Here is a 16,481-nt window from a genome sequence, read left to right as displayed (position 1 = left end):
AGCAAACGGTGGGAGAGGGGGTTGATGGGACCATCTGGAAGTCATTATTCAGAGGGGAGGGTGATTAGTCCTTGTTGTGATACTGATTGTCTTTCTCATCATACTGTCCTATCGTGTGTGTGTGTGTGTGTGTGTGTGTGTGTGTGTGTACTCTTACATTTGTTTTTACATGTATGTACGTGTGTCTGCAAGTGGATGTACGTGTCTTGGGTGTGTGTGTGTGTTTTGAGAAACCAAATCTGGCTTTATCAGCACTGATTGCTCTCGCTGTGTTAGAGGAAGGAAAGTGCATGTACGGGGTATGGCTGCCAGGTCTGTAGGACCCATTTCTGTGGAGAGTTTGACTCTCTCCGGGATTTCACCCACTTCTGAACGCCTGTTGACAAAGAACCTAGGGAAGAACATTTAAGCGGACTTTCTCTTTCAAAGTTGTTTTTCCGAATACTTGAACTTGTTTTAGCTGTAACTGTCTCTCACCAATGTTCAGTAACGTCTCCGCCAAAGATTGTGTCCAGAGAATCACCCCTGGTTCACACAGAGATGGGAGTTGTCTTGTTTTGTCAAGAGAAAGCTCAGATCCCCTTTCCAGTCTATGTTCTGACCGAATCCTGAACATCCTCATATCCTGTGTTCGATTCCAGCCAAAGGCCAACACACACACACACGCACACGCACACACAGTTACTTCCCAAACCCCTGCACAGCCAGTCACACAGCTGTAGGGGGCAAGGCTCACTCGATCTGCTCACGGCCAAACCTGAGAGGGAGGAAACGACTTGACTGAAAGTGCCCCCCCCCATTTCACATTCCCAAAACCCTCGCCCCTCCTCCTCCCCTGAGCGGCCCCTGCGGCCATGCGTGTGGGACCCCACCCCCATTATTGAGGCTGGTTGGTTGAGAGTGGCTCTTCCTGTTGCAGAGTGGCTGGGGCTAAGCGACGTGGACCAGCGCCTCTACGTGTTGGAGCGCCTGGAGGAACTGGTGACGCTACAGGACCAGCAGGAGACCCCCCCCGGACCCCCCGGAGACCCCCATCTCGGTACCTGTCCTCCCCAGCATCCGCAGCATCATGAGCAGCAGAGCCCAGTGAGGGCAGTGCCGGAGGAGTGCGGTGAGAGCATCCACACAGGTAGGTGACCAGAGGGAGGGAGTAGAATAAGTCTAGGGGGGTATAGAAGATGGCAAGGGTCACGAAAATCACAGTGGGGTGGGGGGGGGGGTGTAGAGGAATATTTAACGAGCAGATTTTAAACGAGCCAGTACAGTAAGACTGAGTTTTGATTTCAAGCAACCCAACACAATTCATCTGGCACAGTAGTAGTTTTACCCTTTTCATGAATTTGATTGAGCAGAAGTAGATGATTCTGAATGCCAATGTTAGTTCATGAATTTTCATCAGTATAGTGTAGAGACTACTATGTGAAAGTAAAGGGAGTTAAGAAATGCCCCCGCCTGCTTGGTGTCCAGTCTAGTGTGCTGCCTTCCTGCCTGTCAGATTCCCTACTTCCTCTGTATACAGGACGCAGGCAGCAGCCTTTTAAATCAATCACTGTGTCTCGCTGTGTCACAAACCAATGCCTTCTGTCATGCCACTGCATCCTTCATTTCTCTCCCCGTTTATTTTCAGTTGTTTGTGTTTTGTTTCTGTTCCATCCTCCATTTGTCCGTTGTCCTGGTTGGTACTAGTTGGTTCTGAAGAGGGCGAGTCAGAAAAAGGAGAAGAGCGGCAGGAAATAGCAGTGGAAGTATGTCGGGGAGAGTATACTACCATTGTGACATTAATTTCTCTCTCTTTTCCTTCTTCGACTTGGAAGAGAGCCCCGTGGGCGGAGGGCCCAAAGCTGACTTTCTTATATTTATTTATTTACCACAGATGTTTCGGAAAAAAGCTTCGTCCTCCTTGAGAATGAGAAGAATATCAGAAAGCAATAGATGTAATAATTTCACCTTCATTACTTTGTAGATGGTGCCTCTTTAACCACTAGATCTCTTAAATGGCATTCAAGGTTGTCAGTGGAAACCACTCCATAGAACCCAGTTTGAAGAAGAAGAAAACCAAAAACATGAAAGTCTGAGTTTCTAAATAGCTCCTTAATCTAGTGAAGCCCTTAAAGCATAACACTTGCTTGTGGCTTTTTATTGGATGAAGTTAAAGAGTACATTTTAACTCTCCGGAAATGAGTGTGTTTGATTTAGACCTGCGTGTTAGCTAATTAACAGCTAACATGCCCTGGGTGGTTTCTACTTTATGACTTTGTATGTTTTTTTTACTAAAACACGTTTGCCTTCCCCTACTGTATGATTGTCATATGTCTACCAATCACAATGCCTAGCTTGGGATCAAAGAGTTTTTCGAATCGACGGTTTTGCTTTCTGCGAATGATCTGCTGGGTAATGATAAAATGAGTCGGGAGTAATTAAAATGGGCACGATTCATTCGACGATAGTAGTGCTCTCTGCATGTTAACAGTAAAAGTCTGATGGCCTGTCCTGTCCTGCACAAGGGGAGTGGGGTTACAGTATACGCTCCGGGGTGGTCCTTAACGCTCTGACTCTGGGATTTAGGACCATGTAATCGGTTGGTTTGGGTGACCTTCAATTTGGCCTGACCATAAGTCAGTATTTCTGCTGACGATGGTGTTGTATAGTCATATGTTTAATTTGGCTCTAAATAGCCTTGGAAACCGACATTTGTAAACACCCGATTTGGCCTTTAAAACCCATAAAATACCTTCCAATGCTACTCATTTGTCAAAGTGAGTTTTGGTTTGATATGCTTTTTTCTGGTTTTGGCTGAACTACCTCTTGAGTGGTTGTGGGGCGGTTCACATCTTCACTTTTCTCAGAGGATAGTGGTGGTTCAGTCCGTTTGTCATTGTTTTCATCTCCATTCTGCTTCACCTTAACATCACTTATGTCTGGTGTTCAGTGTGCTCAGCTATGACCCTCATGAGTGTTGGGGGTGGTTGGTAAATGGCTTGTGTGTTCTGACTGCCTCTCCTCTCTCGCTCACTCACTCTCTCCACCGTTCACCCTTCTCTCCCCCATCTCCTCTCTCCCTGCTGTCACCCACTCCATCTCAACCCCTCTATTCAATCCCTTCTTGACTCATCGCCCTCCTCCCCTCACCCACCCTTCTCCATCCCAATCTCCCGTCTCTCAGGGAACATCGACCGCGGGCGCAGCTCGTCCTTCCATGAGGTGCGTGGTCTTCGGGAGGCTGAGATGAGGGCGGCGGCCGACGAGACGTCCAGCAGCAGCAGCGGCAGCAGCAACACCGTCCTGCAGCGACTCCTCCAGGAGCAGATGCGCTATGACGAGGGACGCAACTACCAGCTGGCCATGCAGCAACAGCAGGAGCAGCAACGACAGCGGCAGCAGCAGGAAGGAGGGGTGAGCGGGGGCTACCCGGGCCAGGGAGGCCCCAACGACGACAGGCACGACTCCATGGTGCCCCACATTGCCCGGCAGGAGCCCCAGGGACAGGAGCTGCAGGCGGACAGTGGCATGGAGAAACTGGGCTCCCGCGGTGGGGGTAGTAGTGGAGGAGGAGGGATGAGTGGTGCTGGGGGAGGGAGCGGCCAGGGTCCCAACCCAGAGGACTTACCCACCTACGAGGAGGCCAAGGTGCAGTCGCAGTACTTTCGCGGCCACCCGCACCACCAGCTACAACAACAACAACAACAACAACAACAACAGTTGCCTCCGTCGGTGGGCGCAGCATTTTACGTGACGGCCGTAACCAACAATGGCAAGGTGCGTACGGAGGGGCGTCCCACGGTTCAGCGTCTGAGCAGCGGGGGAAAGGTGCACCAGGACGACGGGCTCAAGGACCTGAAGCAGGGCCACGTGCGCTCCCTCTCCGAGCGCCTCATGCAGCTCTCGCTGGCCACCAGCGGGGTCAAGGCCCACGCCCCTGTCACTAGTGCCCCTCTTTCCCCTCAGCTTCCCCCTCCGGGTCCGCCGGGGGACTACTACAAGCCCTCGGGCCAGCACCGGGGCCCCCCACCTGACTACCCCTTCAAGAACATGGGCTCCTCTCCCAAACAGCTGCCGCAGCATCAGGAGCAAGGAGGGCACTATTACCAGGACCATCGGCCAAGGGAGCAGGGCAGGAACGAGGTGCCACACGTCCGCTACCAGCCTCCGCCAGAGTACGGCTCCTTCAGGTGAGTAAGATAAACGGACTCACTGGCCGTACTGACTCACTGGCCGTACTGACTCACTGGCCGTACTGACTCACTGGCCGTACTGACTCACTGGCTGTCTGACTGTCTGAAGGAACATCCTGCCTGTTTGAGCTATATCACTTTTACGATAGTATCAAACTTTTAATAGTGCCATGTTGTTGATGTGGCTACCAGTACTTATGTAACGAAAACTGATAGTCTTGGTTAATTGAATGACACACACCTGGCTCAGCTGAGAGACACACGCCTAACATGACCTAGAGAAACACACGCCTAACATGACCTAGAGAAACACACGCCTAACATGACCTAGAGAAACACACGCCTAACATGACCTAGAGAAACACACGCCTAACATGACCTAGAAACACACGCGTAACATGACCTAGAAACACACGCCTAACATGACCTAGAGAGAAACACACGCCTAACATGACCTAGAGAGAAACACACGCCTAACATGACCTAGAGAGACACACGCCTAACATGACCTAGAGAGACACACGCCTAACATGACCTAGAGAGACACACGCCTAACATGACCTAGAGAGAGACACACGCCTAACATGACCTAGAGAGAGACACACGCCTAACATGACCTAGAGAGAGACACACGCCTAACATGACCTAGAGAGAAACACACGCCTAACATGACCTAGAGAGAAACACACGCCTAACATGACCTAGAGAAACACACGCCTAACATGACCTAGAGAGAAACACACGCCTAACATGACCTAGAGAAACACACGCCTAACATGACCTAGAGAGAAACACACGCCTAACATGACCTAGAGAGAAACACACGCCTAACATGACCTAGAGAAACACACGCCTAACATGACCTAGAGAGACACACGCCTAACATGACCTAGAGAGAAACACACGCCTAACATGACCTAGAGAAACACACGCCTAACATGACCTAGAGAAACACACGCCTAACATGACCTAGAGAAACACACGCCTAACATGACCTAGAGAGACACACGCCTAACATGACCTAGAGAGACACACGCCTAACATGACCTAGAGAAACACACGCCTAACATGACCTAGAGAAACACACGCCTAACATGACCTAGAGAGAAACACACGCCTAACATGACCTAGAGAGAACACACGCCTAACATGACCTAGAGAAACACACGCCTAACATGACCTAGAGAAACACACGCCTAACATGACCTAGAGAAACACACGCCTAACATGACCTAGAGAAACACACGCCTAACATGACCTAGAGAGAAACACACGCCTAACATGACCTAGAGAAACACACGCCTAACATGACCTAGAGAGACACACGCCTAACATGACCTAGAGAAACACACGCCTAACATGACCTAGAGAAACACACGCCTAACATGACCTAGAGAGAAACACACGCCTAACATGACCTAGAGAGAGACACACGCCTAACATGACCTAGAGAGAGACACACGCCTAACATGACCTAGAGAAACACACGCCTAACATGACCTAGAGAGAAACACACGCCTAACATGACCTAGAGAAACACACGCCTAACATGACCTAGAGAAACACACGCCTAACATGACCTAGAGAGACACACGCCTAACATGACCTAGAGAGAAACACACGCCTAACATGACCTAGAGAAACACACGCCTAACATGACCTAGAGAAACACACGCCTAACATGACCTAGAGAGAAACACACGCCTAACATGACCTGAGAGAAACACACGCCTAACATGACCTAGAGAGAAACACACGCCTAACATGACCTAGAGAGAAACACACGCCTAACATGACCTAGAGAAACACACGCCTAACATGACCTAGAGAAACACACGCCTAACATGACCTGAGAGAAACACACGCCTAACATGACCTAGAGAAACACACGCCTAACATGACCTAGAGAGAAACACACGCCTAACATGACCTAGAGAAACACACGCCTAACATGACCTAGAGAGACACACGCCTAACATGACCTAGAGAGACACACGCCTAACATGACCTAGAGAAACACACGCCTAACATGACCTAGAGAAACACACGCCTAACATGACCTAGAGAGACACACGCCTAACATGACCTAGAGAAACACACGCCTAACATGACCTAGAGAAACACACGCCTAACATGACCTAGAGAGAAACACACGCCTAACATGACCTAGAGAGAAACACACGCCTAACATGACCTAGAGAGAAACACACGCCTAACATGACCTAGAGAGAAACACACGCCTAACATGACCTAGAGAGACACACGCCTAACATGACCTAGAGAGAAACACACGCCTAACATGACCTAGAGAAACACACGCCTAACATGACCTAGAGAAACACACGCCTAACATGACCTAGAGAAACACACGCCTAACATGACCTAGAGAAACACACGCCTAACATGACCTAGAGAAACACACGCCTAACATGACCTAGAGAGAAACACACGCCTAACATGACCTAGAGAGAAACACACGCCTAACATGACCTAGAGAAACACACGCCTAACATGACCTAGAGAGAAACACACGCCTAACATGACCTAGAGAAACACACGCCTAACATGACCTAGAGAAACACACGCCTAACATGACCTAGAGAGAAACACACGCCTAACATGACCTAGAGAAACACACGCCTAACATGACCTAGAGAAACACACGCCTAACATGACCTAGAGAAACACACGCCTAACATGACCTAGAGAGAAACACACGCCTAACATGACCTAGAGAAACACACGCCTAACATGACCTAGAGAAACACACGCCTAACATGACCTAGAGAGAAACACACGCCTAACATGACCTAGAGAAACACACGCCTAACATGACCTAGAGAAACACACGCCTAACATGACCTAGAGAAACACACGCCTAACATGACCTAGAGAAACACACGCCTAACATGACCTAGAGAGAAACACACGCCTAACATGACCTAGAGAAACACACGCCTAACATGACCTAGAGAGACACACGCCTAACATGACCTAGAGAGACACACGCCTAACATGACCTAGAGAAACACACGCCTAACATGACCTAGAGAAACACACGCCTAACATGACCTAGAGAAACACACGCCTAACATGACCTAGAGAGAAACATATGCCTAACATGACCTAGAGAAACACGCCTAACATGACCTAGAGAAACACACGCCTAACATGACCTAGAGAAACACACGCCTAACATGACCTGAGAGAAACACACGCCTAACATGACCTAGAGAAACACACGCCTAACATGACCTAGAGAGAAACACACGCCTAACATGACCTAGAGAGAACACACGCCTAACATGACCTAGAGAGACACACGCCTAACATGACCTAGAGAGACACACGCCTAACATGACCTAGAGAAACACACGCCTAACATGACCTAGAGAAACACACGCCTAACATGACCTAGAGAGAAACACGCACGCCTAGAGAAACACGCCTAACATGACCTAGAGAGAAACACACGCCTAACATGACCTAGAGAAACACACGCCTAACATGACCTAGAGAAACACACGCCTAACATGACCTAGAGAGAAACACACGCCTAACATGACCTAGAGAGAAACACACGCCTAACATGACCTAGAGAAACACACGCCTAACATGACCTAGAGAGACACACGCCTAACATGACCTAGAGAGACACACGCCTAACATGACCTAGAGAGACACACGCCTAACATGACCTAGAGAAACACACGCCTAACATGACCTAGAGAAACACACGCCTAACATGACCTAGAGAGAAACACACGCCTAACATGACCTAGAGAAACACACGCCTAACATGACCTAGAGAAACACACGCCTAACATGACCTAGAGAAACACACGCCTAACATGACCTAGAGAAACACACGCCTAACATGACCTAGAGAAACACACGCCTAACATGACCTAGAGAGAAACACACGCCTAACATGACCTAGAGAAACACACGCCTAACATGACCTAGAGAAACACACGCCTAACATGACCTAGAGAAACACACGCCTAACATGACCTAGAGAGAAACACACGCCTAACATGACCTAGAGAGAAACACACGCCTAACATGACCTAGAGAGACACACGCCTAACATGACCTAGAGAAACACACGCCTAACATGACCTAGAGAAACACACGCCTAACATGACCTAGAGAAACACACGCCTAACATGACCTAGAGAGAACACACGCCTAACATGACCTAGAGAAACACACGCCTAACATGACCTAGAGAAACACACGCCTAACATGACCTAGAGAAACACACGCCTAACATGACCTAGAGAGAAACACGCCTAACATGACCTAGAGAAACACACGCCTAACATGACCTAGAGAAACACACGCCTAACATGACCTAGAGAGACACACGCCTAACATGACCTAGAGAGACACACGCCTAACATGACCTAGAGAAACACACGCCTAACATGACCTAGAGAGACACACGCCTAACATGACCTAGAGACACACGCCTAACATGACCTAGAGAAACACACGCCTAACATGACCTAGAGAAACACACGCCTAACATGACCTAGAGAGACACACGCCTAACATGACCTAGAGAGACACACGCCTAACATGACCTAGAGAGACACACGCCTAACATGACCCTAGAGAGACACACGCCTAACATGACCTAGAGAAACACACGCCTAACATGACCTAGAGAGACACACGCCTAACATGACCTAGAGAGACACACGCCTAACATGACCTAGAGAGACACACGCCTAACATGACCTAGAGAAACACACGCCTAACATGACCTAGAGAAACACACGCCTAACATGACCTAGAGAAACACACGCCTAACATGACCTAGAGAAACACACGCCTAACATGACCTAGAGAGACACACGCCTAACATGACCTAGAGAAACACACGCCCTAACATGACCTAGAGAAACACACGCCTAACATGACCTAGAGAGACACACGCCTAACATGACCTAGAGAAACACACGCCTAACATGACCTAGAGAGAACACACGCCTAACATGACCTAGAGAAACACACGCCTAACATGACCTAGAGAGAAACACACGCCTAACATGACCTAGAGAGAAACACACGCCTAACATGACCTAGAGAAACACACGCCTAACATGACCTAGAGAGAAACACACGCCTAACATGACCTAGAGAAACACACGCCTAACATGACCTAGAGAGACACACGCCTAACATGACCTAGAGAGACACACGCCTAACATGACCTAGAGAAACACACGCCTAACATGACCTAGAGAGACAGACTGCCCTAACATGACCTAGAGAGAAACACGCCTAACATGACCTAGAGAAACACACGCCTAACATAACCTAGAGAAACACACGCCTAACATGACCCTAGAGAGACACACGCCTACCATGACCTAGAGAAACACACGCCTAACATGACCCTAGAGAAACACACGCCTAACATGACCTAGAGAGAAACACACGCCTAACATGACCTAGAGAAACACACGCCTAACATGACCCTAGAGAAACACACGCCTAACATGACCTAGAGAGAAACACACGCCTAACATGACCTAGAGAAACACACGCCTAACATGACCTAGAGAGAAACACACGCCTAACATGACCTAGAGAAACACACGCCTAACATGACCTAGAGAAACACACGCCTAACATGACCCTAGAGAAACACACGCCTAACATGACCCTAGAGAAACACACGCCTAACATGACCCTAGAGAAACACACGCCTAACATGACCTAGAGAAACACACGCCTAACATGACCTAGAGAAACACACGCCTAACATGACCCTAGAGAAACACACGCCTAACATGACCCTAGAGAAACACACGCCTAACATGACCTAGAGAGACACACGCCTAACATGACCTAGAGAAACACACGCCTAACATGACCTAGAGAAACACACGCCTAACATGACCTAGAGAAACACACGCCTAACATGACTTAGAGAGACAGACGCCTAACATGACCTCGAGAGAAACACACGCCTAACATGACCTAGAGAAACACACGCCTAACATGACCTAGAGAGACACACGCCTAACATGACCTAGAGAGAAACACACGCCTAACATGACCCTAGAGAGAAACCCACGCCTAACATGACCTAGAGAGAAACACACGCCTAACATGACCTAGAGAAACACACGCCTAACATGACCTAGAGAAACACACGCCTAACATGACCTAGAGAAACACACGCCTAACATGACCGAGAGAGACACACGCCTAACATGACCTAGAGAGAAACACACGCCTAACATGACCTAGAGAAACACACTGCCCTAACATGACCTAGAGAGCCTGCCTGCCTGCCTGCCTGCCTGCCTGCCTGCCTGCCTGCCTGCCTGCCTGCCTGCCTGCCTGCCTGCCTACATCCCAACCTACCTGCCTGCCTGCCTACCTACATCTCTACCTACCTACCTGCCTACCTACATACATTCCTACCTGCCTGCCTACCTACGTCCCTCCCTACCTGCCTGCCTACCTGCCTGTCCACCTACGTCCCTTCCTGCGTACCTACGTCCCTCCCTATCTGCCTGCCTACCTACGTCCCTCCCTACCTGCCTGCCTACCTACGTCCCTCCCTCCCTACCTGCCTGCCTACCTACGTCCCTCCCTCCCTACCTGCCTGCCTACCTACGTCCCTCCCTCCCTACCTGCCTGCCTACCTACATCCCTCCCTACCTACCTGCCTACCTACGTCCCTCCCTACCTGCCTGCCTACCTACGTCCCTCCCTCCCTACCTACGTCCCTCCCTACCTGCCTGCCTACCTACATCCCTCCCTACCTGCCAGCCTACCTACGTCCCTCCCTATCTGCCTGCCTACCTACATCCCTCCCTACCTGCCTACCTACGTCCCTCCCTATCTGCCTGTCCACCTACATCCCTCCCTACCTGCCAGCCTACCTACGTCCCTCCCTATCTGCCTGTCCACCTACATCCCTCCCTACCTGCCAGGCTGTCTGTTTAGGGGAACAGGTTTCTTGATTAGCTGGAAGGCTGATGAGGAAGGCCTGTTGTTTCTCACACACGCTGAGCCAGTTGTCAGGATAGAGGGGATAGACACATCCGGTTCTGCCTGTTTCCCCTCCTGCTTGATCATTTGTTTACCTGAAAGTAAATAATTGGCAAACAGCTATGAATACCACAGCATTTTAATCATCAGCTGAAACCTGTGGCGACACGATCGTTCGCTCTCTGATGACGTCTCATGTAGACCGGAATGTTTGCTTATTTCCAAAGTGGTTCACAATAGTTTTTTGGTCAGTTGAAAAAAAACTTGTTGGCTTATGGCAGGTGAATCACCATAGTTTACGTTAAACAGATAGTATCATTGTCTATGTTTTGCCTGGTGATATATTTATATAAACAAGCACTAAGATAGAAGTTATGATAATATCTATGGATAATATCTATAGTCAGCTGTGCTTGAGTGACCCAAAGACCCACATACAGTCAACAAACGAACATTCCAGTAGTGTTAACCTCTCTGATTGGCTGTCGTGTCCACAGGTCCAATAAGGAGAGCTCCGTCCACTCCCAGAGGTCTGTCCATCACCACAGCCCCACCTCCTCGGTCACCTCAGTGGGCTCTCTGTCCCGAGCCCAGTCCTCCACCCTCAGTAGTCTCCTCAGCGCCTCCCACCCCTCCCACACACACCCCCACCCCCAGGGGGACCCCTACGCCTCCATGGCTCCCCGAAGTCCCCAGGGCCCTGGATCACACCAGGGGGCTCCTGGATCACACCAGGGAGACCCATATTTTCTCGGGCCCATGCACCCTCCAATTCAGAGGGGCCACGGCTTCCCACACGACCCCTACGGCTCCACCTCCAGGATGCACCACCAGCAGCAGCACCACCAGTATCAACAACAGCAGCAGCAGCAGCAACAACAACAACTCCAACACCAGCACCAACAGTACCACTCCCAGTCATCCCAGGGCCACCCTCCCCAGCACTACCCCCACCCCCAGGGGGACCCCTTCGCCATGATGTCCCGCGCCCAGCAGATGGTGGACATGGTGTCAGAGGAGAACCGGCTGCTCAAGCAGGAGATGGAGGTGTGCTGTGAGAAGGTCACCAAGCTGCAGAAGGTAAAAGGGGGACAAATGTAGATCTGAAAGGTTTCAATGGGTATAAGCAGTATGGTTATAGTTCCACCTTCTTCTGCCATATTACATACACCAATCCAATCCTTTTAGATCAGCACGTGCTTAAGGGCTAGCCCCTCCCCCTCTTTCTCTCCCTGGTCAGTTGGAGACAGAGATCACGCTGGTGTCAGAGGCCTATGAAAACCTGGCCAAGTCATCCACTAAGAGGGAGGCTCTGGAGAAAACCATGAGGAACAAGCTGGAGCTGGAGGTGCGCAGGCTGCACGACTTCAACAGGGACCTCAGAGGTGAGAGGTCATAAACAGCTGGAATATCCAAGGATACCTGTTCATGGATTAAACCTATTCCATGTATTACTTTTTGTGAACAAAAAGTGTGTCCTTTCTGCATTCGATTTAGGATACTTCAGCTTAGCCTGCATATTTGTTCAGTAATATGCATTTATTCATGTTCAGAAGACAGGTTTGGTTTGCATTGATTCCATTGTTACATTTGATTTAGCTGGAGATATCCAGCTTCCACCAATTCCGTCTGGTTCAATTTATAAGCATTTGACTAGAGTGCTGTGATGTTGTTGAAGCTGGTGTTGTTCATAATGTCACTATTGTGTATTGACTAGGGCTATCGCGGTGACCGTAGTAGCGCCATACCTGGAGTCATAAGTCATGGCCGCAGTAAAATTCCACGTGACTGAGACACAGGAATCTCCTTTTATGGACTCTGGACATGCTTTGGTAGTACCTAACTGTCTAGCTACCACCAGGTCCTAATGGCCTGGTACTCCGAGATCTATTGTCCCACTAACATCACAGCAGACACTTATCTTCAAAACTGTATCGTGATTTTAAAACACCTCACTGTGATTGATCAATTTGAAGAAAGAAGTTCAACAACAGGTTGAAACTGAGTGGAAAACATGGTCGTTGTGGAAACTGTTTCAAAGCTTAACACAAATAAAATGGACAGCACTTTATAAGGTGATGATTAATTCAAAACACTAGGCATAGGCCTATATATGAGTCCAAGCCTGAAAAAAAACAACAAAAAAAACAGTTAAAATAGACTGTGCCGTTATACAATAACGCCTACCGCATATTACGCAGGGCAGAAAATCATACAAAAAACTGATTTAAGATGTCTTTGGTACATGATTGGTCTAGGCTATACTCAAATTAAACAAATTCTAGTAATCGGCTTTGAGTGTATTATTATGCATACTGGATGGACTGGTTACTTTATGCTACGCTCCAAACTTTTAATCCGTGAGTCTGGAAGAGAACGTATAGGCCTAGACGATGCTGTTGGTTCATTGACTTTTTTATTTTATAACCTATATTTAACTAGGCAAGTCAGTTAAGAACAAATGATTATTTACAATGATGGCATATGAACAGTGGGTTAACTGCCTTGTTCAGGGGCAGAACGACAGATTTTTACCTTGTCAGCTCGGGGGTTCGATCTAGCAACCTTTCAGTTACTGGCCCAACGCTCTAACCACTAGGCTACCTGCCGACCCTGTACAGGGCGGCTTACAAACTTAGCCTACAATTATAGTGAATTTGTATTTGATTTTGAATAGCCTAGTAGTAGGGAATTTTTTATATGTTCATAATGAATAGGCTGACACATTACCTTTTAGCTACAGAATAGCTCACCACCATGCATTTCCATCTCCTCTCTCCTTCATTCCTTTCTCCAGCGCGCAGAGAGAGGGGCTGTCAACAGTTTAATGAAATATGTTTTGTTATGAAAACATGTTACTATCAATGTTCTCCAACAGATTTCACTTGGCTTCCCAAATTAAACAATGTGTAGTTGCAGGCATACGGTTGGAGAGCCCATGGCATACAGACAGAGTATCACCTGTGGTGCAGCCTCTTGGAGTGCATATGGATGACATGTCCCCCCCCACTGTGCCTGCCCATTTGATAATGGGCCATTCTAAATCATTTAAAAAAATGTTTACATATTGGTAAAGAAGAGTTTAAATTGAGAATAGTCTGATTAATATGATAATTTGATGAGAGAACAGCATTTGCAGCCCATATGTGTTGATTTCTAAGACATTCTAAGGTTGGTATCGTTCACAACTAAAGTTGCCAAATAACTCTAAATCCAGCAAATAGGACCTGTTTCAAATGATCACTTTTACGCTCAACATAGTCACTTCACATGCACACTCGCTCAGTAATGGGGAAAATATCCTTTCTGTTATATTCTTGCTTATAAAATCATGTAATATAAAGTAATGGTACAGGAATTAGTGTCTTCGGAAAGTATTCAGACCCCTTAACTTTTTCCACATTTTGTTACGTTACAGCCTTAATCTAAAATGTATTAACTTGTTTTTTTTCCCTCATCAATCTACACACAATACCCCAAAAACAGTTTTTTGACATTTTGCTAATATTTTATTTAATTTTATTCTAATAATATCACATTTACATAAGTATTCAGACCCTTTACTCAGTAATATGAAGCACCTTTGACAGTGATTATAGCCTCAAATCTTCTTGGGTATGACGCTACAAGCTTGGCACACCTGTATTTGGGGTGTTTCTCCCATTCTTCTCTGCAGATCCTCTCAAGCTCTGTCAGGTTGGATGGGGAGCGTTTCAGTACAGCTATTTTCAGGTCTCTTCAGAGATGTTTGATCGGGTTCAAGTCCGGGCTCTGGCTGGGCCACTCGAGGACATTCGGAGACTTGTCCCGAAAGCCACTCCTGCGTTGTCTTGGCTGTGTGCTTAGGGTCGTTGTCCTGTTGGAAGGTGAACCTTCGCCCCAGTCTGAGGTCATGAGCGCTCTGGAGCAGGTTTTCATCAAGGATCTCTCTGTACTTTACTGCGTTCAGCTTTCCCTCGATCCTGACTAGTCTCCCAGTCCCTGCCGCTGAAAAACATCCCCACAGCATGATGCTGCCACCACCATGCTTCACCGTAGGGATGGTGACAGGTTTCCTCCAGACTTGAGGCTTGGCATTCAGGACAGAGTTCAATCTTGGTTTCATCAGACCAGAGAATCTTGTTTCTCATGGTCCGAGAGTCTTTAGGTGCCTTTCGGCAAACTCCAAGCGTGCTGTCATGTGCCTTTTACTGAGGAGTGGCTTCCGTTTTGGCCACTACAATAAAAGCCTGATTGGTGGAGTGCTGCAGAGATGTTTGTCCTTCTGGAAGACTCTCCCATCTCCACAGAGGAACTCTAGAGCTCTGTCAGAGTGACCATCAGGTTTTTGGTCACCTCCCTGACTAAGGCCCTTCTCCCCCGACTGCTCAGTTTGGCGGGCGGCCAGCTTTATTAAATTGATTTATTTTACTTTTTTAAATGTAGACGTTCCAAAGGCGCACATCAGCGGCTTGTATGCATGGAGACTTGGAGATGCTACATGTGTTTATGTTCCTTAACAGTCAATTACCGTGAGACCGGTAGACTTTTGCATGACAATAACCGGCTGACACATTTTCATGACCGGCACAGCCCTAGTATTGACTTTGGCACAGTGGAAAAGTACTGAGCAAAAGAGCAGTCAATTGGTCGATCTGTCAATTAATCAATATGATTAATAAATTAGATATGTTAGTGTTTACAGGCAGTCCAAAGTCTCAATTTCATATCTTTACTATAAAGCAGACCATAGACCCTTAGCGCTCCAATCCTCACACTCTGTTTCTGTAGGAATTTCTGAGCTGAAGCTGAGTGGGTGGTGGCAGTTTCATGTCTGTAGTCTCTACTTCACTGGGCTCTTCAGTCCTGCAGAGGAAAGAAAAATCTCCATTCATGGCTCCCTGCCCAGACCGGGTCCATGGGGAGATTCCAAGCTTTTACAACAAATCGCATATAACTTTTTTTGGGGGTCTTTCCTTCCTCTCTTTTTTTCCCCCTATCGTATTGGCAGCCGTACACATGTGAAATGGATCTTGCTCCACGTTTGGGGGTTTAGGCTAAACTTATACCCCAGTCATTATTGTGTTTCGAGAAACACGGAATGGAAATGGAACAACTGAATATTTGTTTCTGGAATGCTCTCTGTATGTTTCATGGCCCAGCCTAGTTGACTTAACACTTAACAAAATATTATTTTAAAGGTGTAAAATGCAGATATAGCTCCGCCATTTCCTGGTTGCTAAAATTCTAATAGTTCGCCTTGTTTCAGTTTGTGACAAAACAAGCAATGTATAGTGTAGAGAATCATTGTAC

At 47.9% G+C, this 16,481-nt stretch overlaps 1 protein-coding gene across 5 annotated transcripts in view; it reads left to right on the top strand.

Moving 5' to 3' along the window:
• Positions 1-16,481, top strand: part of LOC106568021 (angiomotin) — a 49,557-nt gene that overhangs the window by 22,309 nt on the left and 10,767 nt on the right. For 2 of the 5 annotated variants that reach the window (XM_045693545.1, XM_045693546.1), the window contains exons 2-7: positions 920-1,129; positions 1,687-1,745; positions 1,874-1,934; positions 3,164-4,169; positions 11,687-12,269; positions 12,430-12,574. In XM_045693545.1, coding sequence (XP_045549501.1) covers positions 1,874-1,934; positions 3,164-4,169; positions 11,687-12,269; positions 12,430-12,574 — 1,795 coding nt within the window. In that variant the 5' untranslated portion in view covers positions 920-1,129; positions 1,687-1,745. The remainder of the gene's footprint in view (positions 1-919; positions 1,130-1,686; positions 1,746-1,873; positions 1,935-3,163; positions 4,170-11,686; positions 12,270-12,429; positions 12,575-16,481) is intronic. The other 3 variants (XM_045693547.1, XM_045693549.1, XM_045693548.1) reach the window with 3 other exon arrangements.

Source organism: Salmo salar, chromosome ssa13 (assembly GCF_905237065.1).
Source record: "Salmo salar chromosome ssa13, Ssal_v3.1, whole genome shotgun sequence".
NCBI lineage: Eukaryota > Metazoa > Chordata > Actinopteri > Salmoniformes > Salmonidae > Salmo > Salmo salar.
The sequence above is the reverse complement of the archived record's forward strand: the minus strand, read 5'-3'. Positions and strand labels throughout refer to the sequence as shown.